Genomic DNA, 12,500 nt, shown 5'->3' with positions numbered 1-12,500 from the left:
GGAAATAGGTATAATCCATGCATGCATTGTTTTTCTAATTGAGTGTAAAAAAAGAAGAAGACAATATTGATGGAAGTTTGATGTTGAAGCATAGTGTATACATGTACTTACTTACAGTATGCTTAGGGTGAACAAGTCAGGAGGAGGGAAATGTCGAATTATTTTTAAAAATGAATCATACTCTATTTTAAGTTTGATTAATATTTTGTTCACATTCTATGATTCAAAAATCGGGGTTTTGGCATCTCTGTCAATAATTATCTTGACTACTCAGCTTTTGTAAATTTAAATGAAAATTTTAATGCATAGATCTTTTGGGGATAATTGTCAGGGATACAGTTTTTATGTTTTAATCAGTATTGAAACCCAAAAGATTTTGCTTCAAATTCAAGAAAGAAATCCAGAATAGGGGTATTAAATTTAACAAACTTTTCTGACCGGTCATAAACTTATAAAGAGAAGATTATGACTAAGTATTGACAAGTACGTATTTCTATTCCCAAGCAGTAAAACAGTCAGGTTCTACATGTACAAATAGGATGAATCAACTTGTAGTGATGATCTAAATACTTATAATGAAATCACATGTCACATGCTGGAACATAAAGAAAGATCCAGCTTGGTCAATTAAAAACAGCAGGAGTGATAAATTATTGGCCTATTAGTCATGTTAGTATTAGAGATGATCCACCACTTCATTTCTCTCTTCTTGAGTGGCTGTCATAACAGCAACCTGTTTGAAATCACTGTTCCACATCAGTAATCAGGAGATTGTGTCCCACTGTGAATGTAGGAGAATCTCAGCCTGGAGATTGTAATTTGATCTCTCTGTGTGTTGTGATTGGTGTGTTGACTCAGTGTTGGTGTCTTGCTTTGTTTCAGTGAGAGCACAGTCAAGGGCCATTAATATACAATGGCTCAATACAAGATTCCCGACCCAGAAGAAATGATTCCCTGCCCCTATGACAAAGTTCACATGATCAGGGCCAAAAGGATGCAGTACCATCTAATGAAGTGCAGAAAGGTCAGTGTGACTTATTCTGTATTTATCCTGGAATTTCATTTCAAAATAGGAATTTCTAATTGGCATCCTGAAAGTTAACTACTGTGTTATTCTTTAAATTTTATTTTATTTTTTTTTCACATTGTGTTAATACTTTAGCAATGATTGAGATATTCACCCAAACACCTAATTTATATTTGAATTGTTATTTATGCATGATAGATGCTGTCAACAAAGATACTGGTAGTAGTGTGTCTCATAATATAAAGTCATTCATGTCTATGTTATCAAATGTACATATCTATGTTATTAAATGTACATGTAAGAGGTATTGCCAACACTAAATTCAGTTGAAAAGCTCAAATCATGGATATATAGAAACTATTCTCTATTGAGAAGTTGATGGCTCGTTTTAATACTCCCCCTCAAGTTGAGGGGGAGTACGAGCCATCAACTTCTCAATAGAGAATATATAGAAACTAGTTAAATTACTGAAAACTGCACAATAGAGTTAACACCTCTGTGTTACTAGAATCATAGAATTTCAAGATGTATAATTGTTGATAAAAAGATTTTCAACTTTAGATTATTATGTTTATTCAGAACTATGCTGGAAGTGATTTTGCCACTTGCCCTTTCAATGCCAGACATGAAATGCCAAAACCAGAGCTGCGCTATCACTTAGCTAATTGTCCTGACAAGGCCGTGATTGAACCAATGCTAGCTTATGGTAAGTTATAAAGAAATGAATTTAGTATGCAAATTTTTATTACTGAAAATATATTTCTACAGAAGCTAATTTTGTCAATTTTATTCTGTTTTGTTGGGAATTTAAAGTGTACGTGACTTGTTTGGTATGGGAAATTTTAGCTCTGAACTAAAATACATTGACCCTTTATACAACAACGAACTAAAAAATATGTATTCTATGAATAGAGTTCAGTAACCTTAATAATGTCAAGTAAGATAAATTACAAGCTCTATTGACTCTAAAACACACAGATAATTTACAATTATATTATGAAGTTGATGTGAAGATAGACTTGCTAAAGTACGTATTCAGTCCATAATATCCTCAGATTCAATGAAATTGCATAACAGATATGTATGAGTTGAATACTCAGTATATTTAGACATCATTTTCATGTTTTAGTATCATAATGTATGTAATATGCCCTAATTAATGACCTTCCCCTGTTCTGAAAGAGTTAGCCCCTTTGCTTTTAATCAAGAAAAATCAATTGTAAAAAAAAAAAAAAAAAAAAAAAAAAAAAATTGAAATGGTAAAAAATTAGTTTTCAATCTTTTTTTTATTCCTAATGATTAAATACCTCTTTCCACCACAGCATTTATTGATATCCTTAGTATTTAAATTCATATTTTCAAAAATTTGCTTGTCCCTATAGACCTCAATGCAATCCTCATTGATTAATTACTGCTTAGGTAATTACATTTTTGAAAATTTCTCTTGGTAAATCTTTTTACACTCTAAAGGCTTTGAATTAATATCAGAGTATCTTATGCAAAGTGAATATTTAAGGTTAGAAAATTTAGTCCTAATATAGGTCAGACACCTTAAAAATCTGATCAGAAAGTTCATCATTGTGTGTTGTTTTTATAGAGAGCAGTAAGAGGAATGGAGAAGATGCGTCCATGTTTAGAGGATGTACAGATCTACCTGTGTATGATAATGTTGTAATTAACAGTGAGGAAAACTGGGATGATGGTAAATCTATACATCTACCTCTGACAATTAATTATATCAAAACTAATTTAAGAGGAAGTACAAGTAATTCTATATGGCCATAAATCTATGCCACAACTTAATATATTTTTATTTTATGTTGGCCACAGGCAAGTGAACTGTAGGTAGCATAATCTTCTTAAACTTTCCTTTTGGCCCAGAAGTACTGTGTAAGCAGAAAGAATTCATTTCGGGACTAAGCCTTACATGTCTGATGCTTGAGAAAATTCAGAGATGATAAAAAATTATATGGATCAAGTGACCAGGAATGACAAAATTAATGCAAAAGCTTTTTTTGGGTAGATTTAAGTCCCCCCCCCCCCCTCCCCCCCCCACTTCCTTTTCATAATGGTACATTAAATAGGTAGTAGAGATTATATTTGCATTACATTTTTTAAAAATATCTTTTAACATACCCTTATCTTTAATAATTTTGTGACTGCTGCATGTATTCACATTTATTAGCGTGAAAGCATTCTATTTAGCGTATATTCAACTTTGTTCTATATTTGCATTTAAAACACAAAGAACAATAGATCTATGATTTTACAGCAAATGTATACACACTTTTTAGGTCACCTGAGTTTACTCAGGTGACCTATTGCTATCTGTTTTCATCTGTTGGCGTGCGTCGTCCGTCGTGCGTTAACATTTGAACATTTTCAGCTTCTTCTCTGGAACCACCGAACCAATTTCAACCAAATTTGGCACATAGCATCTATATGTGAAGGGGAGTAAAAATTGTGAAATTCATGACCCCTACCCCCCTGGGGCCTGAGGGGTGGGGCTAAAACCATCAGAATTAATGCAACCTTTAAAAATCTTCTTCTTTACTCCTGGGCATCAAGCAGGCAAACTGTTGGCATGAATGTAATAAGCATTGAGCCCTCTACCTAAATTGTGAAATTTATGGCCCCAGGGTCAGGGGTTCTGGTGCTAGGGTGGGGCTCTGTTGAATATGTAGTGAAAAGCATTATTCTTAAAAAATCTTCTCCTCTGCTCTTGGGTATTTAGAAAACAAACAATATGCATAGTTATGATGAGGAAAGGTGTCTCTTCTAAAATTGTGAATTTCATGGCCCCTGGGTCAGGGGTTCTGGTGTTAGGGCGGGTATCTAATGATTATATAGTGAAAATGCATTAATTATTCAAAAATCTTCTCCTCTGCTCCTGGGTATTAAGCCGATGAACTAAGTACATAGTTATGATGAGAAAGAGTGCCTCTTCCAAAATTGTGAATTTCATGGCCCAGGGGTCACGGGTTCTGGTGTTAGGGTGGGGCTCTGTTGAATATATAGTGATAATGCATTATTTCTTTAAAAAGCTTCTTCTGTGCTCTTGGATATTATGAAAACAAAATAAATACATAGTTATGATGATGAAAGGTGCCTCTTCCAAAATTGTGAATTTCATGGCCCCAGGGTCAGGGGTTCTGGTGTTAGGGCAGCGTTCTGTTGAATATACATGTATAGTGAAAATGCATTATTTCTTTTAAAAATCTTTTCTGATCCAGGGCAAACAAACTGAAGGCATAGTTATGATGAATAAGGGTGCCTATTCCTATGTTGTGAATTTCATGGCCCCCTGGTAAGGGGTTCTGGTTTTAGGGCGGGGCTCTAATGATTACATAGTAAAAATGCAATAATTCTTTGACAATCTTCTCCTTTTCTCCTGGGTAATAAGCCGATGAACTAAGGAGTATAGTTATGATATGTAAGGGTGCCTGTTCCAAAATTGTGAAATTCATGGCCCCTAGGTCAGGGGTTCTGGTGTTAGGGTGGGGCTCTGTTGAATATATAGTGATAATGCATTATTTCTTTAAAAATCTTTTTCTTTGATCCTGGGTATTTAACAAACAAACTGATGCTTATTTTTGATGAGTAAAGGTGCCTCTTCCAAAATTTTGAATTTCATGGCCCCTTGGTCAGGGGTTCTGGTGTTAGGGTGATTAATGATTAATTACATAGTAAAAATGCAATAATTCTTTGAAAATCTTCTTCTTTTCTCCTGGGTATTAAGCTGATGAACTAAGAGTATTGTTATGATATGTAAGGATGCCTCTTCCAAAATTGTGAATTTTATGGCCCCTGCATCATGGTTCTGGTGTTAGGGCAGAGCTCTAATGATTACATAGTGAAAATGCATTGATTCTTTGATAATCCTCTGCTTTCTTTCTGGGTATTAAGTAAGCTTACTAAATGTAAAATTATGATGAGCAAGTGTGCCTCTTTCAAAATTGTGAATTTCATGGCCTCTGGTTTAAAACATGAATCCATTGTGGCGAAGTTGTTGCATGATACTCAGGTGACCTATAAGGCCCGTGGGCCTCTTGTTATTATTAAGTATCCAGTAGATTCATGTTCAACTTGTTAAAACTATGGCTTCAAGGACTTAAAGGACTTATCGCATGTTTCTAAATTATTTGAAATTAAAAGCGTATTACGTTCCTTATGACCACAATTTATAAATTCTGTGTTTTTACTGTGGATAAATCGCGGTAATTAACCAATTATTGACTCAAATGAAAACCCCTGAATTAAACATCTAAGTTAATTAGATAGCGATCACGTGACCCTGTGACGTCAAAGGCGACAATGGCTGATCAGCTCTTCATTAATCTTACTAAAATATACGCGATACAACCTGAATTTTCTGCGTTGTGGACGACCAAATCACTTATTTTATCGATATAAATTGAATATTCAACCTTATATGTTAGAATTGTCAGCAAGAAAAAATCTGAAAAATCTGTTAACTTTGTAAAACTAGCAGCGACGATAGCGAGGGAGACGCAGCGAAGACGAAGAAACTCGCCATAACAATGCAATTTGATTTGTCTTCTTATCACATGTATTAAACTTATTTGATTCACAAATTAAACATTATATAACTTTGTTATTCTTCGTTTTGACATTAATTTATGCAAGTCTTCATATGTTTTTTAAAGGATGGCGATCTTGAAAAGTATTTCCTGATCACGAAACATTGCTGTAATTAGAGCTACAGGTTCTAAATGTTTTGAATAAAAAAAACGAAAATATCTTAAAAGCCTTATACCTTAGAACTAATTAATGTTCGATAGTAATTGAAAAGCATATAAGGAATTAATTTTTTCAGCATTTTTCGTAATTAAGCTGCATTTGTCGTTGATAACTCCGTAAATAGTGTGCATATTCTCATCTCTCTATCACTGAATTGTCGCCTATGACATCAGAGCAGTATTTCGCCGAAATCCGACTGAAATACAGTACCGACCAGACACAACCTAACACCAGAGCGAACCCAAAGCGCACCCCGGGTTCGCTTTCTGGGTTCGCTCGGGGTCCGCTACGGGTCCGCTTTCAGAAATTTTGGGTGCGCTCTGGGTTCGCTTGGGGTTCGCTCTGCGTTCGCTCGGGGTCAACTCTGGGTCCGCTAGAGCGAACCCGGCGTTCGCTTTCTGGGTTCGCTTTACGCACTGAGCGAAGCGAACCCCGCTTTAATCTTGCCGCCAGTAAACTCCGCCCCTTGTTTATTCCAAATACAGCAGTGAAATCGATCATTTTTGTTTTTGTGGCGATCGATACAAGTGCATGTGCAGTGGCTGCAATGTTATTGTTGACAACATACACGAACGACCAGGTTTTACACAAAATAGTGAAAAATATTTAGGAGTGGATATTTAAAAAAAACAACAAAAAACTTATTAATAGATATTTTAGATTAAAATTAAAAATATTTACTGCTGCAATTAATCGACTTTGGATAAGTGACAAAAAAATTATAGAAAAAAATATTTTTGAAACTACATGTAAATAAGGTTTAATAGGTATTTTAGATAACAAATAATTATTAATGTAATTCTCCGACTTAGAATTTTTTTTATCTTTTTGATACGTAAAAATGTAATTTATGATCGAATGCAGCATGTTCTATCATATGATATAGGTTGACTGTGAGTTTTGATTCTATTGGATTTTATAATATGCAGTATGGGGGTAAAAAAAAATTTAAAAATTACCTAAATAATGAATGAATACTTATATTCATCTTTCCATCTATGAATTCAAAAATCAGCATTTTTTTTAAATTCATTCATCTGCAGAAATTGAAATAATAATAAGTATCAGGGATAAAAAGTAACCCCGACAATCATGTCGTGTACATTTGTCGACTAATTATTTATGTAAGTATTGGGAATTAATTATTTTTTTTGTAAAAATGTACATTTCTGGTGTATTGGTATAAAAAATCTTGACCACAATAAGCAGTTAACGGGACCCATCATCAGAAAAAAGAAATCGTTAAACATCTCAAATATGCTTTATCATTTCAAGTTACGCTATTTATAAGAATACAATACTGTACGACTTATTATATTGCTTATTTACTACTGATAATTCGTTCAATTATGTACATGTAAATCGCGCGTTGTTTTTTTTTTCTTTTTATTTCAGTTAATAATAATAATAATAATAATAATAAAAAAAAAAATGTAAATCAAGCTTTACATTATTTTTTTGTAAAAGATAAATCAAAATAATACCATAGTAGTTTACGATTGGACATACTGTACATGTACATTTATGCTGTTCTTTATTTATTTATTTCTTTTTAGCTCACCTGAGCTGAAAGCTCAAGTGAGCTTTTCTGATCACCCGTTGTCCGTCGTCCGTCCGTCTGTCCGTCCATCTGTAAACTTTTCACATTTTCAACTTCTTCTCAAGAACCACTGGGCCAATTTTAACCAAACTTGGTACAAAGTATCCTTGGATGAAGGGGAGTGTAAATTGTTAAAATAAAGGGCCAAGTCCCCTTACAAGGGGAGATAATCAAGAAAAGACAAAAATAGGGTGGGGTCATTAAAAAATCTTCTTCTCAAGAACCACTGGGCCAGAAAAGCTGAAACTTATATGGAAGCATCCTGGGGTAGTGTAAATTATAAATTGTTCAAATCATGACCCCCGGGGGTAGGGTGGGGCCACAATAGGGAATCCAAGTTTTACATTGAAATACATAAGAAAAATCTTTAAAAATCTTCTTCTCAAGAACCACTGGGCCAGAAAAGCTGAAACTTATATGGAAGCATCCTGGGGTAGTGTAAATTATAAATTGTTCAAATCATGACCCCCGGGGGTAGGGCGGGGCCACAATAGGGAATCCAAGTTTTACATTGAAATACATAAGAAAAATCTTTAAAAATCTTCTTCTCAAGAACCACTGGGCCAGAAAAGCTGAAACTTATATGGAAGCATCCTGGGGTAGTGTAGATTATAAATTGTTCATATCATGACCCCTGTGGGTAGGGAGGGGCCACAATAGGGAATCCAAGTTTTACATTGAAATATATAAGAAAATTTTTTACAAATCTTCTTCTCAAGAACCACTGGGCCAGAAAAGCTGAAACTTATATGGAAGCATCCTGGGGTAGTGTAGAATCTAAATTGTTCAAATCATGACCCCCTGGGGTAGGGCAGGGCCACAATAGGGAATCCAAGTTTTACATTGAAATATATAGGAAAAATCTTTAAAAATCTTCTTCTCAAGAACCACTGGGCCAGAAAAGCTGAAACTTATATGGAAGCATCCTGGGGTAGTGTAGATTATAAATTGTTCAAATCATGACCCCTGTGGGTAGGGCGGGGCCACAATAGGGAATCCAAGTTTTACATTGATATATATAGGAAAACTCTTTTAAAAATCTTCTTCTCAAGAATCACTGGGCCAGAAAAGCTGAAACTTATATGGAAGCATCCTGGGGTAGTGAAGAATCTAAATTGTTCAAATCATGACCCCCGGGGGTAGGGCGGGGCCACAATAGGGAATCCAAGTTTTACATTGAAATATATAGGAAAAATCTTAAAAAATCTTCTTCTCAAGAACCACTGGGCCAGAAAAGCTGAAACTTATATGGAAGCATCCTGGGGTAGTGTAGATTATAAACTGTTCAAATCATGACCCCCTGGGGTAGGGCAGGGCCACAGTAGGGAATCCAAGTTTTACATTGAAATATATAAGAAAAATCTTTACAAATCTTCTTCTCAAGAACCACTGGGCCAGAAAAGCTGAAACTTATATGGAAGCAACCTTGGGTAGTGTAGATTATAAATTGTTTAAATCATGACCCCCGGGGGGTAGGGCGGGGCCATAATAGGAAATCCAAGTTTTACATTGAAATACATAAGAAAAATCTTTAAAAATCTTCTTTCAAGAACCACTGGACCAATAAAGCTGAGACATATTTGGAAGCATCCTGGGGTAGTGTAGATTCTAAATTTTTCAAATTTTGACCCCCGGGGGTAGGGCAGGGCCACAATAGGTATATTAAAAGGGGGGAAATCTGGTAAAGAACAGCATGGCCAAAGTTACTCAGGTGAGCGATGTGGCCCATGGGCCTCTTGTTTATTTATTTATTTATTTTTATTTTATTTATTTTTTTTTTTACTTTTTTCCAATTAAGAAGATTAATAATGTTGATGTTGATCTGGATTTAAACAAAATTGTAAATTAGAATTATAAAAATAAAATAATTGAATGAAAGCACGTACATATACATACTCTTATGCAGTATCTTGAGATAATGAAATGTTATAATTTGTCAAAATACTTTTTTTCTTTTTTTTTTTAGTAACAATTGTGATAACCATTATTTTCTTTTATACATTAAAGAACTTTTTGTCTGATAAATTTACGCAATATAAATAAATGAATTTTAAAAATAAAACATAAAGAAAATAAATGTGTGAATATAATATGCTACCTAGATATTAATTTATAAATATAAATATTTTTTAATCGTGTTAATAATAATTTCACACTGTACATAAACACGCTTTGCTTGTAGAATGTTTTATTTACATCGAATGACAAACTGGCATGCTGATCGGTCAACGCGCTGATTGGTTAACACGTCTTATCGCTAATCCTGATTGACAGATCAGTTACGCAACACCGAACACGCGTTCGCTTGCTGGGTTCGCTACTGAATTTGGGGTTCGCTTTCGGCGTTCGCTCTGGGTCCGCTGCGGGCTACTGCGAACCCCAAGCGAACCCGAAGCGAACCCAGGCAGCGAACCCGGGGTGCGCTTTGGGTTCGCTTTCTGTTAGGTTGTGTCTGGTCGGTACTGTATGCATATTGCCGTATTTGAATTTCAACTCTCCATATCTCTTAAAATATGCCTTCAGCAACGTTTATTGTATTCAGTTTTTTAATAAATAAGGTTATAGATCATATTTTTCATAAAATTACGATTTTTGAAAGATCATGCGATAAGTCCTTTAAGCAGAGGTCCAAAGATACATGTATAAATATGAATAGAGTTAAGATTTTTCAAAATCTTAAAGAGCCTAAGATGATATTTTGTCAATGCTATCACCATTTGTAATGTTGATATAAAGACTTGCATTGAAATAATTGGGAAAGCTTTGTGAAATAAAAAACTCAAAAACATAGATATACTCCTTTATAAATTGTATGTTCAAGATTTCTCAAGCTTCTTTTTTTTTTTTTGACAGAGATTCCCTCTGTGGCCAGGATTGGGGTGGACCCCCAATTCTTCGCACGTCAGGACCATATGATAATCCCAGGGTAGTGTGTTTTTAACTTTAATGAAAAATCTGTTTATTTCTACATTGTGTAGTTAAGCAAGGATTCGGACACATTTTCATGTTGATTTTGAACATTTCAGACTGACAAAATCAGAGAAGAAAGAATTCGCTAAACAGATGCATATTCCAGCAGAAGACAGAAAGTATGTATCTCATTATGATTGTACTTCCTGTCTGCAAAAAGAAGGGGGTAACAGTTGAAATTGTCTGCCTGTCTACCTGTTTTTGCAATCATATGCAGTTCATAACATTTGTAAGAGAGCAACATTGGAAACTCATATTTAAAACAAAAGATTGTTTCAAACCCTGGAAGTAATGACATTGACCCAATTTATTTGTTAATTGGCACAAGTTCAAGGTCATTAGCAGAAAAAGTGCACAATTCATTTACTGTCCAGGTCTTAACAAGAGAAAAACATTTAAAGCTCATATTCTAGGGCTGGGATGATATATCGAGATATGGATAATATCGATTCTGTGTGAGGATAATACGCATATCGATACGTATGAAGAAATATTGAAGTATTGCCAAAAAAAATTCTGACTTCTATTTTTCTTTGTTTACTTAACATTTTGGGTTTAATAAATAAAATAAATATGCTAAATATAAATATAAATATGAAATACATAATAATAATACACCACTTGTGTAAAATAATTTTGTTTTACAACAGATATACAACTTCTGTCAATAAATTGCTCTTATTTGTGAAGAAATATTTCGTTCATTTCAATACAAAAAAAGATTTTTATAACCAATTCCATATATCGTGGCTTAAATATTATGATTCGTATCGATATAGAAAAAGTTGTATCATCCTAGCCCTATCAAATTCATGTTAATAAGATTGCTTCTGACCTCGTGACCTGAGATTGTGTAATCAGGCCTCTAAGTGGCCTCTAAAATTTAGGCGCCAGCTGGCGCCTTATCCAAAAAATTTAGTCGCCAATGCAAATTTTTAGTGGCCAGATAATTTTTTTAAGGCACCAACTTTAAAAGTTAATTGAATATAGGGACCCATGATGTGCCTAAGAAAATATGACATGTCCACTGCTAAAAATAATTCCCTCCTCTTGTAAATTTCTTTTGCCTTCTTTAGAAAAATTGTTAAAAATGTGAAAATTTCTTGATTTTGACAATCAACGTCAATTAAAAATGGTCGCCAATTTGGCGACTTAAGGAAAAGTTTTAGGCACCAATAGAAAATTTTAGGTGCCATGGCGACTAAATTAGTCGCCAATTAGAGCCCTGGTAATATGTCCTTGCCCCATTGTTTAATAAGTGAATGGCGAAAAGTAATACCTGTCCAGGCCATCTTTTGATGATGGAGAAACATCTAAGCGCTAATTTTATGATGAGGTGTAACATGACCCCCACTCAGGGTCATTTGGGCAGATTGAAGGCCATTTTCACAAGAACTTTGCAACAAAAACACATCAAAAGTGCACACTTCATACATGTATAGTGCATTACCAGAAAAATGTAAACTGTCCAAAGGTTTTTAACACAAATTTGAAGTTACAGAGGCAATCTAAATTTTAACCAGCAATCTAATTTTGTTCTCTGATTAAAATTAAATTTCGTTTTTACTTTTTCTTTGTCTTGAGTAAATTTTTACATAGATAAATTTCATACCAATTGAAAGCCTTCATAATACCTTATTATCCATATACAATATAACAGGTACTTGGCCCAGTACAAAGAGCCAGAACAACCCATTAAGGATGAACAGCCCAAGCTTCGTCTCCCAAAGACTGCAGCTCAGACTTATCTCCCTCACCAAAAGAAGTTAGATCAGCCTCCATCGGCAGTGTTTGCATATTCATTATCAATGGCCGGAGTAGGTCGAGGGCTTCCAGGTATCAAATTGTACAGAATAGCTGAGAATTTTTTCTTTTTTTAAAAACTTCTCAGGAGTGTTTGCTAAGGCTTAGAATATTTTAGAGTCAAAACTTGGCTAGACTTATAAAATTTATATTGACAGTCAACAGTCAGAATGGACCGGTGACTGGCTCTCTAAATGGGCCACCTGGAATGAGTAGAGGAAGGGGCCATGGGTCCAGCCCAGCTGTGGGAAGGGGAATCTCTGTGTCTGAAATGAATGGAGATATACCTCGTTCTCTTGGAAGGGGAATGACCAATGGTGACGTTCCATTATCCCAGCA

The 12,500-nt window shown here is 34.6% G+C and overlaps 1 protein-coding gene across 2 annotated transcripts in view; it reads left to right on the top strand.

Annotated features, from left to right (window-relative positions):
- The window catches only part of LOC133175761 (uncharacterized), a 29,653-nt gene that overhangs the window by 7,382 nt on the left and 9,771 nt on the right, over positions 1–12,500 (top strand). Inside the window, exons 2-8 of one of the 2 annotated variants that reach the window (XM_061310870.1) lie at positions 883–1,024; positions 1,607–1,733; positions 2,625–2,729; positions 10,242–10,314; positions 10,415–10,477; positions 12,019–12,194; positions 12,320–12,500. The exon at positions 12,320–12,500 is cut by the window's right edge and continues 89 nt beyond it. In XM_061310870.1, coding sequence (XP_061166854.1) covers positions 914–1,024; positions 1,607–1,733; positions 2,625–2,729; positions 10,242–10,314; positions 10,415–10,477; positions 12,019–12,194; positions 12,320–12,500 — 836 coding nt within the window. In that variant the 5' untranslated portion in view covers positions 883–913. The remainder of the gene's footprint in view (positions 1–882; positions 1,025–1,606; positions 1,734–2,624; positions 2,730–10,241; positions 10,315–10,414; positions 10,478–12,018; positions 12,195–12,319) is intronic. The other variant, XM_061310871.1, reaches the window with a different exon arrangement.

This window comes from Saccostrea echinata, unplaced genomic scaffold (genome assembly GCF_033153115.1).
Source record: "Saccostrea echinata isolate AGI-Se365-2 ecotype Australia unplaced genomic scaffold, CSIRO_AGI_Sech_v1 ptg000064l, whole genome shotgun sequence".
Classification (NCBI taxonomy): Eukaryota; Metazoa; Mollusca; class Bivalvia; order Ostreida; family Ostreidae; genus Saccostrea; species Saccostrea echinata.
This window is presented reverse-complemented; position numbering and strand designations above follow the sequence as displayed.